Source organism: Triplophysa rosa, linkage group LG21 (assembly GCF_024868665.1).
Source record: "Triplophysa rosa linkage group LG21, Trosa_1v2, whole genome shotgun sequence".
In the NCBI taxonomy this organism is placed as follows: Eukaryota; Metazoa; Chordata; class Actinopteri; order Cypriniformes; family Nemacheilidae; genus Triplophysa; species Triplophysa rosa.
The window spans coordinates 3,439,439-3,464,884 of NC_079910.1; the positions used below are offsets into that span (position 1 = coordinate 3,439,439).

General features: G+C 37.9%; 2 protein-coding genes across 6 annotated transcripts in view; both read left to right on the forward strand.

Annotated features, from left to right (window-relative positions):
• Positions 1–20,864, forward strand: fyco1a (FYVE and coiled-coil domain autophagy adaptor 1a). Of its 5 annotated transcripts, none has more exons than XM_057319568.1 (18): positions 1–97; positions 1,298–1,407; positions 1,939–2,045; positions 2,175–2,300; positions 4,041–4,147; positions 5,120–5,263; positions 5,414–5,507; positions 5,688–8,156; positions 9,133–9,225; positions 12,337–12,455; positions 12,681–12,848; positions 14,755–14,907; positions 16,153–16,376; positions 16,976–17,111; positions 18,289–18,381; positions 18,461–18,671; positions 19,253–19,362; positions 19,596–20,864. In XM_057319568.1, exons 2-18 carry the CDS (start codon positions 1,347–1,349, stop codon positions 19,669–19,671), a joined length of 4,491 nt encoding a protein of 1,496 aa, XP_057175551.1. In that variant the 5' UTR covers positions 1–97; positions 1,298–1,346; the 3' UTR covers positions 19,672–20,864. The 5 variants fall into 5 exon arrangements, with proteins under 5 accessions (XP_057175551.1, XP_057175553.1, XP_057175549.1 ...); XM_057319570.1 differs by having other exon boundaries at positions 21–175; positions 19,253–19,378; XM_057319566.1 differs by having other exon boundaries at positions 21–175.
• ghrhrl (growth hormone releasing hormone receptor, like) overlaps positions 19,899–25,446 on the forward strand; it is a 27,117-nt gene continuing 21,569 nt past the window's right edge. Inside the window, exons 1-2 of the mRNA XM_057319743.1 lie at positions 19,899–19,907; positions 22,446–22,523. Of these exons, the coding sequence (XP_057175726.1) occupies positions 19,899–19,907; positions 22,446–22,523 (87 nt within the window). The remainder of the gene's footprint in view (positions 19,908–22,445; positions 22,524–25,446) is intronic.

The window sequence follows — 25,446 nt, forward strand, 5'->3', positions numbered from 1 at the left end:
CCTGCGGTTGGCAGAGACAACTGTCAGTCACTGACTGTAAACCAGCACGGTTGTGTAGCACTGTAAACAAGTGGCCTGGTTGATTTTAATAACTCAAGTATGTAAAATGTTTTATTGCTTTGACGACATTAATCATCGTTTTACAGACGTACAAAGATAATAAATGTGTGCCAACGTAAGTTTGTAACGTTTTTTTATTTAGTTTTTAGTATGTCACACTTCGTCCTGACAGGCTGTTATTTGATATTTGTTTGACTTGAGTTCAGGTTTTGCTTGTTATTTTTGTTGTAATATTTTGATTCGACTTCACTGTAACACTCAGTGTCATGTTTAAAAACTTTTGCTTGTCAACATTTTAAAACTGTTTGTTGTTGGTCTATTGTGTCTCTCATATTTGTATGTGTTACACAAGCGAGCTTGTATGCTTGTTATGAGGCGATCTTGTGATTTGACATTGTTAGTTATGGATATACACATGAACTCTTATTCTGGGTAACATTGTAGAAAATCTCATTTTAAATATGAAAAACAAATGGCATTGCGTTAGATCATGGTAAATGCCATATCAAGAACAAATCACAGGCAAAACAATTGTCCTAAAAACTCAATTGATGTACATGTATTTAAAGATAGAAACTCTTTGGGTTTGTTAACAATGTTTTGCTCAGAAGACAGATGGTCGTGTAACAGGTTTGTCATCTGTTTGCAGATGTCACCTGACGTTTGATGTTGATCTTATCTAATGCAGTGACATTCATATGGTGTTTAGCATAGCTAAAATACTCTTTGCAGCCACTACAACAATACGTGTATACTATATAACTGTACGACCATATAAATATCTGCATTTTGACAGGGTTTGATTTGCAGTATCTATTCTTAAGTATTTATTTTTCATTCTCACAACCTTCACAAAATCTTTGTTTAAACCAGCTGTTAAAACTGATTAGAGAAATGGCTTTCAGATACCACCTCTTGTTTTTAGCTTTTATTGGGTACTAGTTCTTTGGTAGTGTGAAGTTCTTGATTCTCGAGAACTGGTGTAAAGAGAATAGTGTTTGACAGAAAAATATAAAAATATGAAACTCTCATATTATATGTCTGTTTTAAAAACAATGTTCTAGGTTTTCTGAAGAACATCACCACCATGTCCATGTTGTTATGTGTTGTGGGTAGTTTTCAGGACCATTTTCACTGATATATCTCACTCTCTCTATATAATGCTTCTCTATACTAATGGAAAAACATTCTATTGTCTATTTTGCTTATTATCAATGTGTGTGATTGTTTTGGACAGCAGTCTACATGTGACCTCTTGACCTGGTTGGCAGGAAGCTAGTCAGACCATGGCTGCTGGTTCTGCAGTCGGAGAGGGCCAGCTTCAACGGATTATCAGAGAATTACACGGTACTGTATGTGTGTGTCTGTGGATGGATTTCTGTTTGCCAAAATAAAAGATAGCAAAAAGAATGAGACGGAGAACTTGATTGTAGATTAAAAAGAGAGTCTGCGTCTTTACTGTTATCCTGTCACATCTTTGCAGTTTTCAGCATTCAGGGTTCAACAGAGAATGAGAAAATCAGATTGGCGTTTCAGTTCCTGAGGTTGTTGAAATATAAATAGAGCAAATATAACAGAAAAGGACTTGAGAAGAAGAAATAGAAACAGAAATAAATTTAGTTATTTATAAAACCTAAATAAAGGTTTCTAGAGGAATAATCACTGCTGGAAAAAACAAAAGGCCCTGAGACTGGGAGAGATACATGCTGAAATTCTTAAGATACAATATAAATATAACAACTATAAAATCAAGATCTAGCTTGTGGACAGAAGTTATAGACTATTTCATGTAACATTGGATTTTTTTTCCCATAAAGATTCAAAATGTGCCTATTCACATGTAGTTAATGTTCCTTTGGTGGATATGTCTTATCATAGATGCCGTATCAGAGCTGGCAAAAGAGTACAAGGAGAATGGAGAACCCATTACAGATGACAGCTCCAACCTGCACAAGTTCTCATACAAACTGGAGTACCTGCTACAGGTCAGAAATACAAATAATACCTAACAGAACTTGATCTTATGGCATCCGTACAGTAGCTTGTCCCCCCAAAAAATCTTGTTTATCTGTTTATGATGCTTCACTCAGTATTGTGTTATTGTCTTTGTGTAGTTTGACCAGAAGGAGAAATCAACATTTCTGGGTTCCAGAAAGGACTACTGGGATTATTTCAGTGACTGTCTGGCCAAAATCAAAGGAGCAAATGATGGAATTCGCTTTGTTAAATCTATTTCAGAGGTACTTTATGTCCGTCTCTTTCATATCTACACCTATTTGTAGTTGTTGGGTTGTTTATTGTAGTAGTGGACATGTGCTTACACACACACAAACACAAGCCTTTTGTCTGGACCTTCCTGTCTGCTGGTTACACTTCTGCTTGTACACCGAAATACAAAAGATGTTATGAGTGTGATCGATCAGTTCCTTTGTGTAGTCAAACAAAGATAGTATGACCCAAATGCCATGTTCTTTTAAAAATGCCACTTCCATGTGACGGCTAGTTGATATTGTCCTCATTGTGGTTGGGATGTATTGTCTTAATGTAGTGGAGTAATGCCACAGAGATGACCAGCTTCCTCATGATGCGTTGTGGCCAGTTTCAGTGATGGAGTTTTAGATTTTGGGGCTAAGTTTTGATAAAATGGTAGATAAACTCTGAACGTTAACCAACTTTGATTACATTGCTAGTTATATAGAAATTGGCTATATTTTGTCTGGGTGAGTGTGTAAATCGATCACATCCCTGAAATCTTTTGTATTTTGGTGGTAAAAGGGATTTTGCCGTTTATATACAATAGAATATACTTTAATAAATATTTCTCACATATCTATGTCAAACACACGCATATATCTATATCCAACATTAAAGGGATACTTCACCCAAAAATGAAAATTCTGTCATCATTAACTCACCTTCGAGTTGTTCCAACCATAACAACTATAGTAGGAAAAGTTACTTTATCTTTTTTTTTGTTCTGTTGAACACAAAAGACATTTTAAAGAATGTAGGACAGCAAACTGGTCTGGGGCACTTTTGACTACCATTGTATTTTGTCCTACTATGGTAATCAATGGGGGGCAAAATCTGTCTGGTTATAAGCATTCTTCCAAATATCTTCCAAATATCTCTCTCTGTGTTCATCAGAACAAAGAAATTTATACAGTTTTGGAACAACTCAAAGGTGAGTAAATGATGACTGAATTTTCATTTTTGGGTGAAGTATCCCTTTAACTATCTTAGTTTGTTTACAAACTCTACAGTGGCACAAAAAAGATTTGGGCACTTTTGTATATCACATATAAAATGTTTGAGCGCTTTTGATGTTAATAACAAAATATAAAAACATATATTTTAAAGAAAGATATTACAAGTGCAATATCTAAAAAATCAAAAGTTTCAATTAAATTAAGTTCATGTTTGTACAGTGCTTTTCACAGTTTACACTTTTGCAAAGCAGCTATACACAAGGACACAATGTAAAATACATAAAATACAAACAAATAAAAAAATAGACAAATTAAAAAGAATAAAATAAGAGTCATTTTATATTCCAGAGCTGGCATCGTCTAAAATGTTTTTCCACATACATTTGTTGTTAGTGGAGTATGTCCATATTTAATGTGACGAATTGCACCTGTGGTTATTCTGCTTGGACATCTGCATGAACTGAGTTCATACATCCACTACAAATGACCATCTTATTAAATGTAATGGCTCAGAAAAGTGAAGTTAGTTCTGAGAAAGTTACCACCCAGTTTGGCGTTTGCTTATCTAATGCTAAATTGCTTGTAATGCTCCTCATTTGGATAAAAGCATCCGCAAAGGACCTTAATGTAAATTTAACATCCATACGTTTTAAGTTCACATACATTTCTTATGCATAGTTGTTATGCATACTATGATGCATACTTGTCCCATTCTTGAGTGGTGAGTGATGGAGAAAGCTCTGCTGATCTATGTGTCTTTCTCACTTTTAGCTGAAGACATCTCTGGGTAAGGGCAGAGCGTTCATCCGTTACTCACTGGTACACCAGCGACTGGCTGACACACTTCAGCAATGCCTCATGAACCAGAGGGTCACCAGGTAACACCCGTCATCACCTTGTTTTTCTTCAGTACACTGCAAATGTGTTTAAACCGTTAGTCAATACTTTGAATGTGTTCCTAAAGCTTAATTGGTAGAAAAGGTGGCAAAAAGGTCCAAGGAACACATATACTGATAACAAAACATATACCTATACCTGCTTTGGGTAAAAGGGTAGAAGATGTACTAGATACAAGATATTTATATTTAAAGACCAACACCAAAATAACTTTAAATAATGCTAAACATTGCTCTTCCCTTGAACATGACTTTTATGTATTGGATATGTTGTCGTAAATTTAGACTCTCCATAACACTTTTAACACTTTGCTTTGTCAATTAGAAAATGCTGGAAGCTTCATTACTTTAGTCCTTTATATAAAATTGTCAAGCCTGCAAACTGAAGCAAAAATATTGCTGTGCAAAATATGACAAAACAAACACTCCCACAACTATAACAGTTTTATTAAATCAATGATATGACAAACTGAAACATGTACAGTACACCCAAAATAGAATGTACTGTCTGTAAAAGGTATGAAAACACATGTGCGTTCAGTTGTCTCAACCAAAAAAGGCAAAAACACTGCTGTTATCTCTTGATCGAGTTACAGTAGTGTTGTATTATAACACCAATACAAAGATCGCTTCCCAAACCGCGTTTTACTTCTTTAAAACAGCCTCCCTGTTCCCTTTCAAAAACATCATTGCATTTACTCAAGGCACATTTGTTTATAATATTCATGTGTGGTATTTGGTTTGGGTTTCCTCTTTTTTTAGGACTATTCACTATTTATTCTGTAGGAAGACAATACAGTGTTTGTATTAAAGGAAATGTACATCACGTGTTTTTACAAATCACAGTGCAAATGATTTATTGATTTAATCAATGAATAGATAAGGGATAAGAAAGTTCCCATGACTTGAGGTGAAAATTCCAAAGTCAGATGTTTTTCTGGTCTTTTTCTGTAGCGACTGGTATAATTCCCGGAGTCCGTTCCTAAAATCCCATCTTAGTGTGGACATCATAACCTGCCTCTATGAGCTCAACGATGTTCCATTTGATGTGGCATCCAGAGGTCATGACCTTGACTCAGCATGGCCCACGTTTGCAAGGTAAGAAAGGCACTGGTTTTCGGTAAAAAATTTATATAAATAAATACAAAATAAATTACATAAAAATGTTAGTATAAAAATCCCAAAATGTGGTTCTGTATAAATAAACTGATTTTACTTACATTTTTTATTTATTTAATTGTGCCACAGGAGGACACTGGGTATGACCAGTTCTCCCAGTCACATGTGGAAACCACCAAGTCGTAGTTCCAGTATTAACAGTCTGGCTAGCACCTATTCACAGGTACCGCCACACCTTTTTTGTTTGCAGTGTATAAATAAAATGTACAATTCACTACCATTTAACTTTCTGAACCACAAACACTTTTGCGACTAGTTTAGATCCAGCAGATGGCAGTGTTTGTCTCATTTTTAAATCGCCTTTTTTTCAATCTATTATCTGTTTTTCTCACCAACTTTTTAGCAGGCCCATGAGTTCCCCGGTAGTCCAGACTTTGGACCTGGCCCTCTAACTGACATGTCTATGCAAAACTCCAGCATACTAAATGAGTCTTCGATCAGCGCTGTAGAGGAACTTCAGCTGGAGCTGGATCAGTCAGAACTAAAGCAAAGAGAGCTGCTTGACCGGATCCAACAATTAGGCGGTGAGTCTGCCGAGCTCCACGGGGTGGTGGTGGAACTCCAAAGGCAGCTGGACATTTCTCTGGCTGCCCAAGCCAACCATCAGGAGCTCCAGAAGAACCTGCAGGTGCTAGCCGAGAGAGAACGCACCCTGTCCCACGAGCTGGAGGTCCTGAGGGGACGAGAGAGCATCAGAGAGGCTTCCCATAAAGTCCTCCAAGACACGCTAGCGGTGGTGGAGAGGAAAAATGAAGAACTGATGGCTAAGCTAGACGGAGTGCTGGATGAGAAAGGACAGAGAACGGCCAGTGACTTCAGCTCTGCCCAGAAGATTCATCAACTGTTAAATGAATTGAAGGAGGCAGAAAAGGGACGTATGGAAGCTCTGGTGGAGGGAGAAGAGAGGAGGAGGCAGGCAGAACGTCTGGATGAGGATATCAGAATGAAGGATGAAGCACTTAAAGAAACAGAGGGCAGATTAGACACTTTGATGGAGGAAATGCAGACAAAGACAGAAGAGCAGCGTAATGCCATAAACCAACTCCAGGGGGCGCTTGCAGTGCGAGAGAAAGAGACTGGCGACCTGCAAAAGCAATTGCAGGGAGTCCAAAACGCCTTGGAAAGAATGGAAAAGCAGAGCAAGAAGAACAAAAAGGAAATGCAGGAGGATAAAGAAGAGCTTGAGAAGAAGATGAGTTTTCAGTTCCAAACCCTGCAGTCCCAGCTAAAGACTAAAGAAGCGGATTTTCTCTCCAGTTACAAGAAATTCCAGTTACTGGAAGCAGAATCAGAGAAGCTCAAAAACAAGAACCAGAGTCTAGATGAGACAATAACTCAACTGGAAGCTAACCTCAAAAACCAAACCAAAAAGATTGAACAGTACCAAGATAGTTGTGCTGAGCTTGAGGAGCAAAATACCAAGCTCCTCCAGACGGCGAACAAGAAGGCGGAGACCACAAAAGAGTTGACGGAGAACAAATCTAAAATTGAAAACGAGCTGGCTGAATTGAAAGCCTCGGAGAAGCAGTTGCGAGCACAGATCGATGATGCCAAAGTTAACGTGGATGAACGAGAGCTGCGGATGAGAGATGAGAACAAGAGTCTGGATGAACGTCTGCATAAGGCCAACATGCAGCTGAAGGAATCGGACAGCGCCGTCCGCACGCTGGAGATGGGGAACAAGGACCTCATGGAGGTTCAGACGAGTCTCAAAGGATCTCTCGCAGCCATGCAGGAGGAGATACGTAACATCAACGGCCAGATCTCTGATCTTGAGAAGAGTCTCGGGTCTGCAAGACGCAACGAGGAAAATCTGACGGCACAAGTGAAAGAGAGAGATTCCCAACTGGAGGACAGGGAGAAGCTGTGTGAGGAACTTCAAGTGAAGGTGGAGGAACTTGAAGAACGGAAGAGGGAGTTGGAAACGGAGAAGAATAAGGCAGAGAGGGCGTTTGTTAAACAAACAGAGATGATCAAGAGTCTGGAAGTGCAGACGAAGGTTGCAGAGAAGGCCCAGCTTGAACAAAGTGCATGTCAGGCTAAAGAAACCCAAGAGATGACTTCCAAGGTGAATCTTTTGGAGAATCAGCTGGGATTGAGTGTTAAAGAGGTGAGCCGACTTCAGGAGGAGGTGTCTTATCTCAGGGCTAAACTTCACAGCGCTGTGGAGGACAGGGATAAAGTCCAAGCAAGGCTGGAAGTGACCGAAGCGTCCTGTGCTGAACTTCGAACCTTGACGGAGCAACTGAAGAAGCAGACCGAAGAGCAGAACCGACTGCATGTGAACGAACTTCTGCAGGCTAGTGAACGGGTCGAGACCGTAACATCGCAACTGGATCAAGAGACGTCTTCACATTCTCGGTTAGCTTCCCAACTCGCATCTGTCCAAGAGGAGCTGGTAGAGCTCAAAGCACAGAATGAAAGATTGGTCCTGGAGAATACAGAGACGAGGGAAAGTCTCCACCGGGCCAACACGGAAATGGCCGAGTTGGGAATGATGATTTGCCAGCTGACGGCAGAAAGGGAGGAAGCAAGGGAACGGTGGGCGGCCGAAGCTGCTCGGATACAAGAACTACAAGAGCAGGGTGAGAATGAAACGGACCGACTTAATGCCAGCTTGGTGGCTCTTCGACATGAAAACGCTAGTTTGCAAGAGGAGCTCCAGGAGGCGGAACAACTTGCGGACAATGTGATGGAGTTAAAGGAGGTGCTGGACAAAACCGAGGGTGAACGGAACGCAGCGCGAGAGGAGATCGCAACGGTGAAATTTCAGATGAGCACGGAGGGCATGGCCCACAAGAATCAGATAAAGGTAATAATAAAATTATCTTTTTTATTTAAAACTATAGATAAATCTTGAAATCGATCACTTAAATCATTGCAAATTCTTCTAGTCTTTGACTTTTTTTAGTTATTTATAAGTTTCTTTATTTTAGTTTTTAAGTTTTATTGTAGCTAAATAATATTTTAAATTACATTTTATTTTCCAATATTATGTATTAATTATGTATATGTATAATATAATGTTAATTTAGGTAACATGAGTAGTAATTTTTAGCAATTTTGTTACATTTACATTTACATTTAGTCATTTAGCAGACGCTTTTATCCAAAGCGACTTACAGATGAGGGAAATAATGGAAGCAATTGGAACAACACAAGGACAACAAAAAGCATAAGTGCAATAAAAACAAACTGGTCTCATATAACCTACCACAGTATACAGAGCTAAGATTTTTTATTTTTTATTTGAAAGAGTAGAAGAGATAGAAGTCAGAACTTATCGGTCAGGTGTTGACGGAGTATGTTACATGTTTTTGTCATTTTACTATAATGATTTTTTTAATAGTGCTATTTAGGTTTTCAGTTCATAATTTTTGTGCCACAGCTTAAATTATTTCATTTAATTTATTGTTGAAATAATTTTGGTTAAAGTAACAATTTTAATTTAATTTAGTTTGTTAATAAAATGAAGGCCTAGGGCTGGGCGATGAAATGATAACTATATTTTTTGATGGCAGACCTTTATTAATTACGATAGGAAAATATTCAATATTTATTTCAGTTTTAGTTTAGTTTTTGTTTCCAGTTAATCATTTTAGTGCCTAAGCTTAAACTTGTGTCAGTTGTTAAAATAACCATTTTAAATAAATATATGTTTTTAAAATAATATTTAGGCCTATATGTGATTGATTTTAAATAACAGAAATGTTTCGTTAACAAAAAAAAAGAATCGTCTGCCTATTGCTTAAATGTATTTTTTATATATATGTTTTGTTTTAATCTAGCATCTTAATGAAGAGCTCGAGGGTTTGAAAGCTCAACTTAACATGCAAATGGAGAAGACATCAGAGCTGGAGGCCAAAGTATCAGAATTAGAGGTCTGTACATGTTTCAAAGACATTCCAATGCCACAATTAGGCTTATGTTGAGCCATGTGAACTGTGTGAATGAGGATTGAATACAATATCATCCATTTTCACTTTAATTGGCTTCTTGTCAATGATATCGAGATTATCATCCGTTCATGCTGTATATCGCTGTGTTCATCAGTAGTATCCATCTCTTTTGGCTAATAGCAGTGATTTTATTAGGCAGTGGATGTGTGATCTATGTCTGCTCCTTTTGTTCTCGCTCATTTAAGACTCACTCTGAGGGAACTGAAGGAGATTGGGGTTAATTGCCAGACAGTGATGAATATTTTCACTTTCATTAAGTCTAGAATTAGAAACACTGCACACTATTTCCTGCAGATATTTGTCAATTAGAGTACAAGTGCCACTGTGATGATTCTCCCGGATGCTGTTCTTTCAAGTTGCGAAACATAAACACGCTTTGTTATTTTGCGGTTACATGCAATTCTTTACATGAGGAGAGATTTATTTGCATATTTACACTTTCGTCCTTTATAAAACTGTACTGTTGCTGTAACACGGTATGGTGATGGTATCCGATACTACTATCCTTAATGAGCACACCTACTGATAAATGTAATCATTTGGATAAAGACATCTTTTTTATAATGTGTAAATACTATAGTACAGAATTATTTCCATGGTGTTTAGGTTGCACTTTAAAGGAATAGTTCATCCAGATATGGTCCCAATTGACTTACCATTGTAGGAATAAAACTACTTCAGTATTATTGCTATAGTACATGTCTAAAAACATGGTAACAAATAAAAACATCTTACTAAATATAAAAAACATCTTATTAAAATAACTATAAGAATTACTGACTTGGTATTTTTGTCTTGTTTTCCAGTACAACTATCTAAAAGTTCTTATATGAAGAAGATACATTTCTTTGAGAACCCAAATTACCTAAGATATTTGCCCGGTTTCACAGACAAGGCTTAAGACTAGATCCAGATTAAAATTAAAGTTTGAGCTGTCTTAACTGAAAATAAATTGCCCTGACATTTCTTAAAGGGGTCATATGACACGGATAAAAGAAATATTATTGTTTGTTTTAGATGTAACGCAATGTGTATACACGATTTAAGGTTCAAAAGCGCTGTATTTTCCACATACCGTGCATGTTTGTATCTCCTATTTGCCCCGCCTCTCTGAAACGTGCAGATTTTTTACAAAGCTCATGGCTCTGAAAAACGAGGTGTGCTATGATTGGCCAGTTCACCAGTGCGTAGTGATTGGTCGAATACTGCAAGGGTGTGATGGAAATGTAACGCCTCTTACCATATTTGGAACATCAGGTTCCAAAGCAATTGTACTGACAGGTACGCCCACCTTACTTGCGTTTACATTTGGGCGGTCTTAGTCAAATCATACCACCAACTGACGTAGATTTGTGGGGGTGTGGTTACACGAGGCGTTTCAGGCAGGTCTGGGTGAGCATTCGCTTTAAGATAGAATGCATCTTTTGTTCCCACACTTTAGTTTTTGCAATTTTACGTGTTTAATACATGCATGGGCAACTTATAACACACCAAAGACACAGAAAACACGTATTCGCGCCATATGACCCCTTTAAAATATGTCAGTGCCATTTGTTTTGCCATGTTTTTATCTAAGGCAATTTAATAAAAGCGACTTAAATAACCTAATTTAACGAACACCTTGTCTACACAATCTACAGCTTGTTCTAACGGGTTCTTCGCATTGCACCGCATCCAGTGTGGACAAAATGTAATTATAATGGGTTCTAATGCGTTCTATTGGCGTCCGGTGTAGACACAGTGTAAGGCATAGTACTGGCTTAAACTAAGCCTTGTCTGTGAAACCGGGCCATTAAGTCTTGTTTTCTGAAAGAATTAAGTGAGTTTATGTTTAAAATAAAAACATATCTACCATTATAAACTTACAGGAGTAGTTCACTTCAAAATAAGCCCCCATTGACTTTCCATAGTAGTAGGTATAAATATCACTATGGAAAGTCAATGTGGGCTCCTTTAATTCAATAAACTTAATATTGAGTGTTTCAGAAATCATAACATAAAAATACTAAGTAAGAAATTATTTTATTGCAGTGTGGCATCAAACATCACGGCCGTCATTGCGTTGTAAGATCATCAGCCATTAATTTCCATATTTTGTGGGTAGAATGAAAAATACCGAAATGTCTTTTCAGGACAATCTCAGTCGGTGGCATCTCTGACTCTTCAGTTCTGGTGTGGCAGAATCAATCAGTTGCCAGGTTCAACATGACAGCCCTAGTCATTTCATATCAGTTTAAAAATGGCCTTGAAACCGTCTACATCATTTGATGAATATCATCTCGCCCCACTCGTAACAGCACTAATAACAAATGAAATGTACTGAAAATTGTGCAATTACTGTAGCGAAGTCATCGACAATACAGAAACAATATTACTACAAAACAGCCCTTTAAATACATCATAGCGAGTTTAGAATGGATGACATTGACTCCTAAAGTGTATTTAAGAACAAATGATGCATGGCGATGTAATTTAAAAATAAAATGAGTGAGTGACTTTCCTCTTGAGATCTGTCTGTCCGTGAGGGATTGAATTGACATTTAAATCATAGCAAGAGCGTTTCACCACGACGTTTGGCTTTAAAGTTTGAATCCACCATGTTAACATGCTGATATGAATACAGATTTGCTCATAATTGGCCGGTGTCAAGCACGCGTCGTAGGAGTGAGAAGTTTTTTTTTTTAAACAAATGTTACAGGAAATTAACATAAATCAATTTACAGAAGGACGGGTGCACCATATTTGAAAAGGTTACTTCGGAAAGGTTTATGCACACTTTCATTTTCTCAGATGTCTCCTCATAATATGCCATTTACCGTGACACGCAGATATACTGTAATGCGTTTTTTTGTGTGTCGAAATGAAGGCTTAACCAGGTGCATGTATAAATGTGATCTGTGAGAGTGCAAGATTATGTAATAATATGAGGAACGTACCCGACGGTGCCGTGCCCTGTCTGGCCCTAATGTGGACACGTTGTCAATGTGAATGTTTGATGTACAGAATATTTATTTGTTGGTTTGTGCATTTCAGGTAGTGAATACAGAATACTCACGTTTGATAGAGGAGAAGGATTCGCACAACACTAATTGCCAGGCGTTGATCTGCGAGCGTGAGGCTGAGACGCAGAAACTTCAGGAAAGTGTGACAAGGTGAGCGTTCAAACACACGCGCACATTCAAAAGGACAGGTAATGGACATGCAGGGCATATGTCAGGTCTGCTTTTTACATCATGCCAGCGTATCACTAATGCATTTCCAAATGGAGCTTCCTCATGTGGCATCTTGGACCTTGGAGGCGATTCGGTTTTACTCATTATTGGTTGGGGTTGCATTTTAATGCATTCATATGAATTCCTCAATTCTCTGTCTATCAGCACCGAAGAGGCTCTTGGTGACGTACGGTGTGAAAAGGAGGAGTTGAAGCGGAAGTTGGATCAGGTGGTGACCGAGACTCAGAACCAGCAGATGAGAATGGCGGCTGAGTTGGAGGATTTGTGCCAAACCAAGAATAACCTAGAGGAGAGACTCATTGAGCTTATTCGGTATGTCGCGTGTATTGTAGGCTTGATCTCAATCGGTCACCCATAGTTCACCCCCCAAAATAAATCGGTCACCATTTATTTACCCTCAAAACACGTATATGACTCTTTATTCTATGGAACACAAAAGAAAACTTCTCTGTCCATAGAATGAAAGTCAATGGAGTCCAATGTTGTTGGTTGACAAAGTTCTTCAAAATATCTTTTGTGTTCTGCAAAAGAAAAAAAGTCATACAAGTTCAGAAAAACTAAGTGTTAATATATGTACAACCAAAAGATTGCAGAGCAGCGGGACGTTATTTTTCTGTTACGTAAGCCTTCTTTTGTCGAGCGTTTCAATTGCATTTACATCTGAAGTGATTTATAAGTGTGTAATATTACAACAGAAGCCATTCCTGTTAAGATCGCAGACAGACGCAGACGAGTTTAGCATCTCAGCAGGACGACGAAACACGACATCACTCTCTCCATCGATGCAAACATGAGAAAGCTATGAAGAGCAATGCTCTCTCGTGAATTATCATAATGTCGCTCTAGTCAAAGCAGGAGGATCGTGAGAATTAAACACCATATTCTTCTGGAAAAAATACGTGAATGGTGGATGGTGTTGTGTAGCAGAAGTCACAGCAGTGTAATAGTGGGAGAAGCATTTATCCTGAAGCGTGCGTGGAGTTGTGGAGTTTGTGTTTGAAACTGCAGGTCAAGGAAGGTGTGTGATCGAAACGTTATGAAATCAAATCAATATGAATCTAAGAGGAAAATGGAAAGGAATATACAGCATGACGGACTAAATTTGAAAGTGAAAATTGTGGATATTGTCGATATTCAATTAAAACGATGAAATGATGGTACCTTAGCGCTCTGCATTCTGTAATATTGTAGAGATGTACGATAACGTGTTTTGTAATGTTTAATATCAAAAAGTAATACCATAAGAATATATACGTTGAAAATGTTAACCTCTTTTCTTTGTACTGAATGCAGCGAAAGCTATTTCACACCGTGACGGATAACACTCACTCTCATCCGCTCAAACTTTTAATACGTCTAAAAAATAATTTCCCCTGAATTATCTTGACAGCTTTATCAGCATTGGAATAAATGGTTTCCAGCGCGGCGCCAGCTGTAAGTACGCTCCCTGAGACACAATGTGGACGTGAGCGTGCATGAGAGTCCATTTCTCTCACCACTTTGATCTTGCATGCCATATTGTGCTTAAAAACAAAACCACTGAAGTCACACTCCAGAGACGAAAAGAGTTTAGCGAAGCTTGTGTGAGAGCCTGACACAAACGCAAACAGATAAAAGCTTGGCTTATTTATGTCACGTTCCTCAAGGCTTTGTTGTGCGATTCACTTTCATTCTAAATGGTAAACATCACATTTTCTCTGAATCGCAAACCTGAAACAATTAAGATGCCACCAAAGAAGTGTATTCTGAAAAGCACACGCCAAACAGCTTGTTGGAGGAAAATGTGACGACATCGTTGTGGATCAGATTTATTCATACGACCCAACAGCAGCGGATGCGATATGACTGAATAATTTCACCTCGCTATGAAAAGAAAAGAAAATGATTGCGCCATTAAAGGTGTTTTAGGACCCCAGGGAACCTCAGATCTCCAAGAGTGCATTCAATTTAGATCCATTGAGAAAGTTAGTCTTTTTCTCTCTTTATACCTTAAATTGTGCCGCTTGTAGGGGGACTGTGTGCTATTACTTTTCTAAGTGATCAGGCGTATTTCCTTCACCAGTCAGATGATAAAACAAAAGAAATAGTCACATTTATAATCGTACTTATTTCATAATCACTTATCTTTACCATAGCAACTACCCTTAGCAACGGTATACGCCCCAGCATCATGGCGACGTGTTTTAAGCAAGCAGCCGTTTGTTTCTCTGTCTCTCAGTGATAAAGATGCTCTGTGGCAGAAGTCCGATGCTCTGGAGTTTGAGCAGAAGTTGAGAGCAGAGGAGCAATGGTGGCTGGTGGATAAAGAAGCCACACGATGTCTGGACTGCCAGAGTCAGTTTACATGGTGGCTTCGTCGCCATCACTGCAGGTAATGTTTTTTTTTATATAAATACACTTAGAAAAACGTTGAGAGACCAAGGGCTACATTCATGGACTTCACTGGAATCATGTTTAAATTGGAGTAATGTGACAAAATGAAACAAACATGTCAAATAATTTCTCCTCAGATGCATTTACTGCAGCTGTACAGGTTTTTTCTCCATGTATTCATCATTGGAGTTTTGGTTTCTGGCCACCGTTGCTGTGCTTACCGGGAGACTGCTGATATTAGATTAACTTCGGCAAATTCCATTAACATTCTTTTTATTAGGATGGTCCTCTGTGTTTTTACTTTTGTGTTTTCTTTTTCATGTAAAGCTGCTTTTAAACAATGCAACGTTGTAAAACGCGCTATTCAAATAAACTTGACTTGAGACTGCTGATTTGGCAATTCTGAATCGAACCAAATTGAGATTTTTATTTTGATGTGTTTTATTGTGTTAGTTAGCTGTATTTTTTTAGTTATTATGGCTTAGATCAAAATAAACCAACTGCAGTTTGATTGATATTAATTGGAATGCACAATAAAAAAAATATGATTTTTGAAAATGTTTAAAAACAGAGTTATCTCATTTTGGAACCGAACTCTTCATAGACTTTTTTGGGAGTATTTTTGTTTGGACTTTTTCTTTATTATCATTTAAAGGGGTCATATGACACGGCTAAAACAAATATTATCCTTTGTTTTAGATGTAACGCAATGTGTATACACGATTTAAGGTTCAAAACGCTGTATTTTCCACATACCGTGCATGTTTGTATCTCCTCTTTGCCCCGCCTCTCTGAAACGCGTGGATTTTTTACAAAGCTCATCGCTCTGAAAAGCGAGGTGTGCTATGATTGGCCATTTCACCGGTGCGTGGTGATTGGTCGAATACTGTGAGCGTGTGACGGAAATGTAACGCATCAGATTCCAAAGCAGTTGTACTGACAGGTACGCCCACCTTACTTTGGGCGGTCTTAGTCAAATCACTCCACGAACTGATGTAGATTTGTGGGGGTGTGGTTACACGAGGCGTTTCAGGCAGGTCTGGGTGAGCATTCACTTTTAGATAGAATGCATCTTTTGTTCCCACACTTTCATTTTTGCAATTTTACGTGTCTAATACATGCATGGGCAACTTATAACACACCAAAGACACAGAAAAACACGTATTCGCGCCATATGACCCCTTTAATATATTTTGACTGTAACGCCTTTACGTTTATCGTCATGTTTTCTATGTTCCTGCAGGCTGTGTGGCCGTATCTTCTGTTACTACTGCAGCAACAATTTCGTCATGACAAAAAATGGAAAGAAGGAGCGTTGCTGTCGCGACTGTTACACGCAGCACAACACCGTGGTGGAGCGATTCACGAGAACCGAACTCAACAGCCAATCAGAAAATGACACATCTTCTCATGAGAACACTGCCAGCCAACCAGCGCCACCCTACATACCCACACCAAGAGTTACAGGTAAAAATGTGCAACCTCGCATAACAAAACTTTCCCTTTTAAAAGCATTCAAAATCACGCTGCGTATACACAATAGTAGTCGTTTTGATTTTGTATAAATATCTTTGAATGAGATTCCAGGTTTGAAGGCAAAAGATTTCCGTGAGATTTTTCATTCAAAGTACATTTGATGGAGAGAACCTTCAAACTCTGAAATATACAGTATTGTACTACTTAGAGCTCATTTGCACCTGAAGTATGTAAATACAACCGGCATTGTGGGATTGCTGTTTTGCAAAGAGCACTTTATGTTTAAATTGTATTCTGGTATTTGAGAGGTGAATGTCACCAGTGCATTATGGCACAAGGTTATGTTTCTCGAAGAGTCTCACGTTCTGGCTACATTTAAATCTCTAAAAATGAATGTATTCAAACGCTGTCAAAATGTATTGATCAACCTATTAATATAGAGAAAAGTATCTCATGACAGTAGCGCCTATGTGCTACTTTAACATTGAACAATGCTACTTAGAGACCTTGATTTTCAAACCTGTCTCATACTGAATGTTATTGGTTGATGTCAAAGTAAGATGGATCACTTCTTGTGTCCTTTGATCCAGTGACAGATCCTACTGAGAAACATGATGATGGGGCGTTTGACATCATAACAGAGGAGGAAGTGAACGGGGTTTATGACAGCGACTCGCGCACCACCACCGGGTCACACGAGGATGATGCGGGACGAACCGGCGACCTGTAAGAATCAAAAACACACACGCCATCACCGTTGTTAATGTACTGAAAGCTTAACATGTGTGCATATGGTTGTGAATAGGGATCATAACTCAGAACCTATAATAATTCAGAACTGAATGATCTGATTCATAGTAGTATTCATTAAAAGTTGTACATTTTCCCAACAATTTAGACCGTTTTGAGGTCTTTTGGTATATTAAAGGGCTCATTGGAGTCGCCAGGACCTCTGAAGGCAATCATTTTTTTTTTCTTCTGTAGGCAGTAAACACAATATTTGTTTTCCATTTATTCTTCTTTTTCAACCACAAAATAAGTAGAAAAAGAATCTTTCGTGTAATGAAAGAGCCTGAATTCAGGTAAATCAGATTAAACCTTACAGTAATTTTGTCTTTTATAAAGGTGAAGAAAGGAGTAAAACCAATCCCATGTACACAGTTTCTCTCCAAATGCTCCGTTTGCAGCAGCGATATCACGATACTCTAGTCAGTATCAGCTGGTCTCTTTACCCCATGCTTCTAGAAAATAAGTGTCAGACGCTGCAGGATGTCCCGGGGGGGGGGGAGATGGGCCGCAGGAGGCCTGATGACTGTCAATTTATGCGTTTCTTGCCGTCTTGCATACATTTCCTAACATTTGTTTCTGTAAATTGATCATCCGCCTGGCGTGTAATTCCACAGCAGCTTGTTCGTTTCCACTGGGCGTGAGCGAGACTTCAGTAATTAAACACATTTGCCAGGAATGGAGAGAGAATCGATGATGAGCGATTGCTTATAGCTTTATTTTATGTGTGTGTGTTTGTTTTTTCCAGAACGAATTATCGTTTGAGTCATTAAGGAGATTTAAATTCTTAAATGAGGTGTGCTATTTGCTTAAAATGACATGTTAGTTTATTTATAGACATCACACATTGGCCAAACCATTGATTTAAAAAACAAACATGCACAACGGTAAATGTTAAACCTTGCTTTAACTCGTCCCAAACTGTTTGTGCTGTGTGTGTAAGCATTGCTGTTGTTTCTATAGATGATAAATAGGCGAAAAGTCCTATAGATGTATAGTAAGGATCAGAATCCCTTAGCAACCACCGAGCATTGTGACATTTAGTTAAAGTAGCCGTGCATCACTTAAGGTTTATGTAAACATCTATTTATCAATTCATGATGTTTGTTTTTTACAGCAGCATCCCCAATGAGATAAACCCTGAAGAGCAGGAGGAGATCTCTGCTGTACAGGATTCAGAAATCAACCTTTTAAAGTCAGGAGAACCCACGTTAGTATATTCCAGCAGAACACACACACACACACTGCATCTAGCACTTCATCTTATTGCTGTTCTTGTCTTTCTGTAGAGTGTCTGTGCCTTTGGATATAGATGAGATTTCTCAATTTGGTGATGGTTCCCGTGAGCTGTTTGTCAAGTCAAGTTGTTATAGCGCCATTCCAATCACAACTGCCGACCGCGGCCCCATCATCAGCTGGGTCTTCTCTTCCGAACCCAAGAGCATCTCTTTTACTGTGGTGTACAGAGAGACGCTTGACACACCCGTCGAGCAGGCTAAGGTAACACACACACACACACTGTATTACTGATAGATCTCATGGACTTTCTTTGCTTTAACCCACATGAACACATGGTGACGCAGATGTCACAAACACAATGATCTGTATAGGTCCTTTTAAAGATTCATACTTTACTTTTAACTCAGAAAGACATACGTATAAAGAAGATGCGTGTCTGCCCATGCCGCGTTGTATAAAGAAGACGCGTGTCTGCGCAGCCCCAGTTGTATAAAGAAGACGCGTGTCTGCGCAGATAATAAATTAAAAAAGCTTGTTTTTGTTAAACAGAGAGACCAAGCCATATCTAGGAACAAGAATATCACCCAGATCTCGATTTTCTTTGGTCTTGACTCAAAGAATAAATTGATAGCATCCCAAAATGTCCAAATATGATTTCTATGTATTACCTGTGAATAAACTTGCGCACTGTGCGATAAACACAAACATTATCTTGTAGCTCCAGCTCTGTAAATAGGCAGTTCACTTAAAAAAGAAAAATCTGACATCTTTGAGCTCAACACACAATGCCAAGACTGTTAATCCACTCTGTGTTGTCTTTCTGGTGTTTTTGTTCGCTTCAGGTCCTGATTCCACTTACACGCTGTAACTCGCACAAAGAGACCGTACAGGGCCAACTGAAAGTCCGTAACCCCGGAGTCTACATGCTCATTTTTGATAACTCTTTCTCCAGGTACACAAGCACACAGGTGATGTTTACACACTCCGGGGAGCCTGTGGGTATTTTTTTTCCATTCAGAAATATCAGCCTTTTACACTCATAGGATGTACTGCTGATGTTTAATGCAGAGAGACATGAATGAAAAAGCCTCAGTGGGATAACAAGCTTTAATTCCCTCTCAGAAATAAAGAGAAAATGGCCTTGTGTCATATTGTGAGTATCAAATATGTGTTGTGTTTTCCCAGATTTCTCTCCAAGAAGGTCCACTACCACCTCACCATCGAGAAGCCAATCATCTATGATGGAAGTGACCTCCCATGACGTTGTTTGTATAACGTCCTCACTCGTGAACTGTTTGTTGGTTTTATCCTTATTTATCTGTGTGCCAAGTCTTTCTGCTTCCATTGAGTTTTAAGGTTAAGTGTAGTATAGTTGAGTTTTATAGACATTTTCTCTTTCAGAATAGTTATAGATGTTATGTCTTTTGATTTTGTTAAATACTTTTTTCGACAACATGTATCTTAACAGGAACGATTAATTTATCAGTGATGCAGATTGTGAGACGATCAATTTAAGCTCGACACTAAACATATCACACTACAGATGCATTTAAGTATAATAGATGGCAGTGTAATCTTTAAGGTTACCTCAGTACACAGACACACTATTGAGTATAAGCCATTAAAAAAAAGCTTTTTTCATATGAGGTATTTAAAGCATGAAAAGCAATAAGCATTGTATACTAGTATATTAGTTTTTACTCTAGGTTTTTTTTGTAGCCTTTGTTGTCAAGGTCAAATTGAACAGCTATGAAGTGAGCGATTGAAACACTTTTATTACACACATGACATTTATTGCACACAATGCATACATCATTTGTTTACTCCATACATGTACAATATCTTTGCAATAACATATATTTTTATTATTGATTCAGATGACATGGCACAGACGTCGTAACCCCTTTAGCACTTGTGCATGGTATATTTTTACAATATAACACCGATGTCATGTTTTCTAGCTGATGAAATGGCCTTCTGATGTTAGTTACTCTGTTTGATGTGTCATGTTTTAGGCACAAAACGTTTTTTTCCCTGGGAGCGCATCAAACACCGCGACCGTTCACTGTGGATTTGAATGAACTGAATTCCACTTTATTCTTTGGTTTTTAACCACGTTGAAAGCAAGACACATTCATATTCAGGTTCATTTATAATATTCTCGGTGACAAAGCTATACTTGCTGCTCCAGTGAAGATCTGTTTATATATTTATAAGACACCTGAAGCTACGTGCAATTTTAAATATTTTTATAAAAGGTCTTGTACTTTTCAAGAAGTCAGATTGTGTTTGAAATAAATGGCTTTTAAAGTGATTTTAAGGGCGTTCAGGAAATTGTGAATAATTCTTGAATGTCGCTGACATATGTGTTCCTCTATGCAATCAGTGCAATGTTTACAAACCTTTTAATGGAATAAAGTTGTTTGGTTCAGTTAATATTGTGTTTAATTTGTGCATGTTTGAGAGGTAAGACTGCCCCACTCCATTAATTCCTTTAACACACGTAACGCTATTATTGTTAATATTTCACAGTCATCGAATCTAGTGCAAATCATAGATTTTTAAGTTTGCTTTATGTTAAAGTCTGCTCACTAGATCTCTATGGTGACCCATTCCTATTCCCACTCAGAAAATCATCATTTATTCACCCTCATGTTGTGCAAACCTGTATATGACTCGTTCTTCTGTGGAACACAAAATAAGATATTTTGAGAAATGTCTTAATGGTTTTGTGTTCATACAATTGAACTCAATGGGGTTCAGTGTTGATTTGTCCCCATTGTTCTTCAAAATATCTTCTTTTGTGTCTCAGTTAAATATCTTGAAGGGATAGTTCACCCTAAAAATAAAAATTCTGTCAATAATTACTCGACCTCAAGTTGTTCCAAACCTGTATAAATGTCTTTGTTCTAGTGAACACAAAGAAAGATATTTGGAAGAATGTTAGCTATTGAGATTTCCGGGGCACCATTGACTCCCATTAAAATGGTTGTCAAATGTGCCCCAGAACTGTTTGTTTTCCTAAATTCTTCAAAATATTTTATTTTGCGTTCGACAGAACATAAAAATTATACAATTATTCTTTCTACTATGGTAGGCAATGGTAACCCAGAAATCGCAGTTGCTTACATTCTTCCAAATATCTTTCTTTGTATTCAACAGAATATAGACATTTCTTCAGGTTTGGAACAACTTGAGGGTAATTCATGACAGAATGAACTATCCCTTTGATATATGTGACCCTGGATCACAAAACCAGTCTTAAGTAGCACGGGAACATTTTTAGTAAAAGACAAAAATACATTGTGTGGATCAAAATTATCGATTTTTCTTTTGCCAAAAATCATTAGGATATTAAGTAAAGATCATGTTCCATGAAGATATTTTGTAAATTTCCTACCTTAAATATATAAAAACTTTATTTTTGTGAGTGGATGGTCTGCCACAGTGCCCCTGATTAACAACTTCAAAGGCAATTTTCTCAATATTTTGATTTTTTTGCGCTCTCAGATTCCAGAGTTTTAAACGGTTGTATCTCAGCCAGATATTGTCCTATTTTAACAACTCATATATCTATAGAAAGTTTATTTATTCAGCTTTCAGATTATGTAAAAATCTCAATTTCGAAAAATTGACCCATAAGACTGGTTTTGTTGTCCAGGGTCACAAATTGTTAAGACCACCTATGTACTTGTCCTTGTCTAGGCTCACAGAGTCTTCTCACGATGGATTCTGCTTCTGTGTAGCACATAGATTGCTCCCCGGCATCAGGTCTTTCTTTAGCATTCCTACCTCAGTATTGAGTCTTCTCCCTGTCATTTTCGGTCATCCTGCTACTATCACATCACTAAAGACTCTACTTTCAGCAGCTCTCCTCCTCTCTCGTCTCTCTTCTCATCTGTCTATACTCTCTCCCCTCTCTCATCTCTCTCTCTCTCTCTCTCTCTCTCTCTTCTCCTCCTTCTCTCGTCTCTGCTCTCTCTATGCGTGGTTGGTTATAATCAGTCTATATAAGCATTCATCTTCTGCGTTCAGCGTGATTGTGTGAATGGACTGGAGAGATGCACTTCGTGTGGTGACGTGGGGATCCTCTGCTTCACGGTTCTTACAACCGTGAGTATGCACACCTTACTTCTCTTTAATAGAACAACGGACAGTATTGATGTAAGCTGCTGTGGATCAATAAAAGATGCTTTTTTGTGGGTATTTAGTTTGCTGTTCAGTTTATGAATGTGTCCATGTATATAACTGTGTATATCTATTTCCCTACAAAGGCAAAAGGCCTTTACTCATTAGAGTCTGGAACTTAAGAAAAAAGCAATATTTTTGTGTTATTTTCTCATGGGCTTTTTGAATTTACAACCCATTATTTTCTTGAAAAAACAATAACATTTACTCAGGATACCACTGCACATGATAAAGGAGGTCTTGAATGTCCCAAAAATATCAATAACTCATTTTTCACCCAAAATGATTTTTCTGCCTTTTGCCTTTGCAGTGCTGTACATCTACAGTATATAATGTACTTTATATGAAATACTCCATGTTGTGCTTCTGTGACAAGTCTTTCTCTTGTGGTACATAGTATAGTTTGAGCTACATGGGAGTTTATTAGAATTAATGATGCTCGAGTTTGTTATCATTAAATCCTGTCTGCACTGCAGTAAATCTGATGCGCTCCATAAAATTTGGAGTATCACACATTGTTCTGTACTCTTTGTAGGTGACCATGCTTTTGCTTACTCTAGAAAGAAATTCTTGACAGTCAGATTTACGGTTTATGTTCAAGTAAGGCTTAAGACAGCACTGTAAAAAAATCCCTGAAATTTTCGGTCAGCTGGATTGACAGAAATATACCGTAAAATAAACGTTTTTTCCTCTTTGTAACAACTCAAGATACTAAGGTGGAATTACAAAACCCCTTATGCTCTGCTGAAGTGGTCTTTTGTTGAGTGATATCTCTTATGAAATGAAATCAGACATGACATTTCTCTCATTTATTTATCTTTTGTTTGTTCTGTCCAGCACCTTTCACAGAAAAGGGTGTAATCTGGGTCAATAAGATTAATTTGTAATTGAACTGAAATCTTGAGGGTTTAATTACAGTATGATCTTTAACATTGATTTGCACCGCTTGAAACCTTTCATCAGCTATTCTAGTTATTCCATTGATTCCTTCTGTTTCTTTTGTTTCTGTGGTAAAATGTCAAGCGTTTTTATTAATGGATTGTGTACAGGTGAGCTGTCATTTTAACTGGCTTCTTCATTTTAATAAAAATTAAGCAATGTTCTGAATCAGATTTTTAGCCACATTTGTGGCCCACAGAACATGTTTCATTGTTTCTTCACTGGTGTTTCTTAATGGTCCTCGCAAACCCCTCATCACGCGTACCTCACTCGAGCTTTCAGCCTCTTGATAGAACCAAAAATTGCAACACTTCTGATGTCACTGTTGACTATCATCCTGAAGAAAAGAGAGCAGGACACACTTCTGTGGAGTGTAACGTGAAACTGACTTTAGATCTTCTAGGTATTTTTTGACGTATATAAAAAGATTTACACAAAATGTTTAAAAACATAAAATGACCAAAAGGTAATATTCTGTAAATCCATAACATTGCATACTATTAACATTTGACATCAAGACGTGTAACACGTGTTTCACAGTCAGCTCATGAATCAATAAATGGATTCAAAATGAATCACGTTTTTAATTGAATATTTGTATCAATTACAAATTTAAGCACCTCCCTGCTGTCTTGTTGTAAAAAGAAAACATAAGCATCCATCAGGTCTTCTATTTATACACATAGGAACAGGAGAATGCAGGTGTTTGTGTGTGTCGTGAGAGAAAGCATCAGCATCATCTGGAGCTTTCTTCTTCTCAAAAAGCAAATGTGTTCTTAGTGCTCTTCTAGCGCACATTTGTCAGCTATTTTCATTGACATCTGCACCACAACTCCTCTTGAGATGAAGCGATGGTGAGGGGTCTTTTTTGGACACCGGGCAGTTAATGGAACTGTGGAGATTAATGTTTTCCAAGAATGATGCGCTGCATAATAAACTCTCTGGATACGAGCCAGGCAGACTGATGTGTTCGATATGGCACAGGTGCTTATTCTTGTGTGCGAGTTCAAATAGTTTTTAATGACGTGTTTGCCTTTGCAAGATGTGTGTGACATTTTGCATTTTGTGTGCGTGTTTGGTGGTATTGTGTGTAGAGTTTTGAGAAATGTAGCCATAGTTGCGCACGCACACGCACACACTTATAATAAAGCACCATACACACACTTTAAATTTACACGCACGCACACAATAAAACACACGCACGCACGCACGCACGCACACACACACACACACACACACACACTAAAACAAACACAACACACACACATATAATAAAACAAACACAACACACACACACACACGCACACACATAATAAAACAAACACAACACACACACACACACACACATAATAAAACAAACACAACACACGCACACACTTAATAAAGCACCATACACACACTTTACATTTATAATATAACACACACACAAACTGCTCATAAAACGCTCATGTCAACACGCTCCAGTTTTTCCTGATAACTGTTTGAAATTGATCAGAACATCAGATCTGGCTTTTCCGGGTTGGCGTATTTCTTTAGAAACTGTGTTTAGATAGTATGGATTTAGAAGTTCAAGATGCAGATGGCTATAACAAAATGTATTGTGAGAATGTTTTAGATTAATGCCCATTTATCTCATTCCCATGCAACATACATGAATAATATTTACAAAATGATCTGGATTTGATTAAATTTGATGAGAAATGTTTGAGTTCATATCGAGATCTTCAATAATATTGACTTTTGATTGCAGACTTGATGAATCTGAGCTCAGTTTGACACATTCTTGACATCTCTTCTGACACTCTAATGGAGATGTTTGTGAAATTTCTGACTGTTGATTTTTCAGAAAAAATATCTGAGACACAGATGAGACTAAAGCAAATGTTTCCATTTGTTATTTAATCTCATT

Bases quoted from the DNA above. Each gene is read 5' to 3' on its own strand.
- fyco1a (XM_057319568.1), top strand. From the start codon at position 1,347: ATGGCTGCTGGTTCTGCAGTCGGAGAGGGCCAGCTTCAACGGATTATC. The intron at 12,456-12,680 runs GTGAGCGTTCAA...TCTGTCTATCAG, and splicing joins CTTCAGGAAAGTGTGACAAG to CACCGAAGAGGCTCTTGGTG. The intron at 17,112-18,288 runs GTAAGAATCAAA...TGTTTTTTACAG, and splicing joins GCGGGACGAACCGGCGACCT to CAGCATCCCCAATGAGATAA.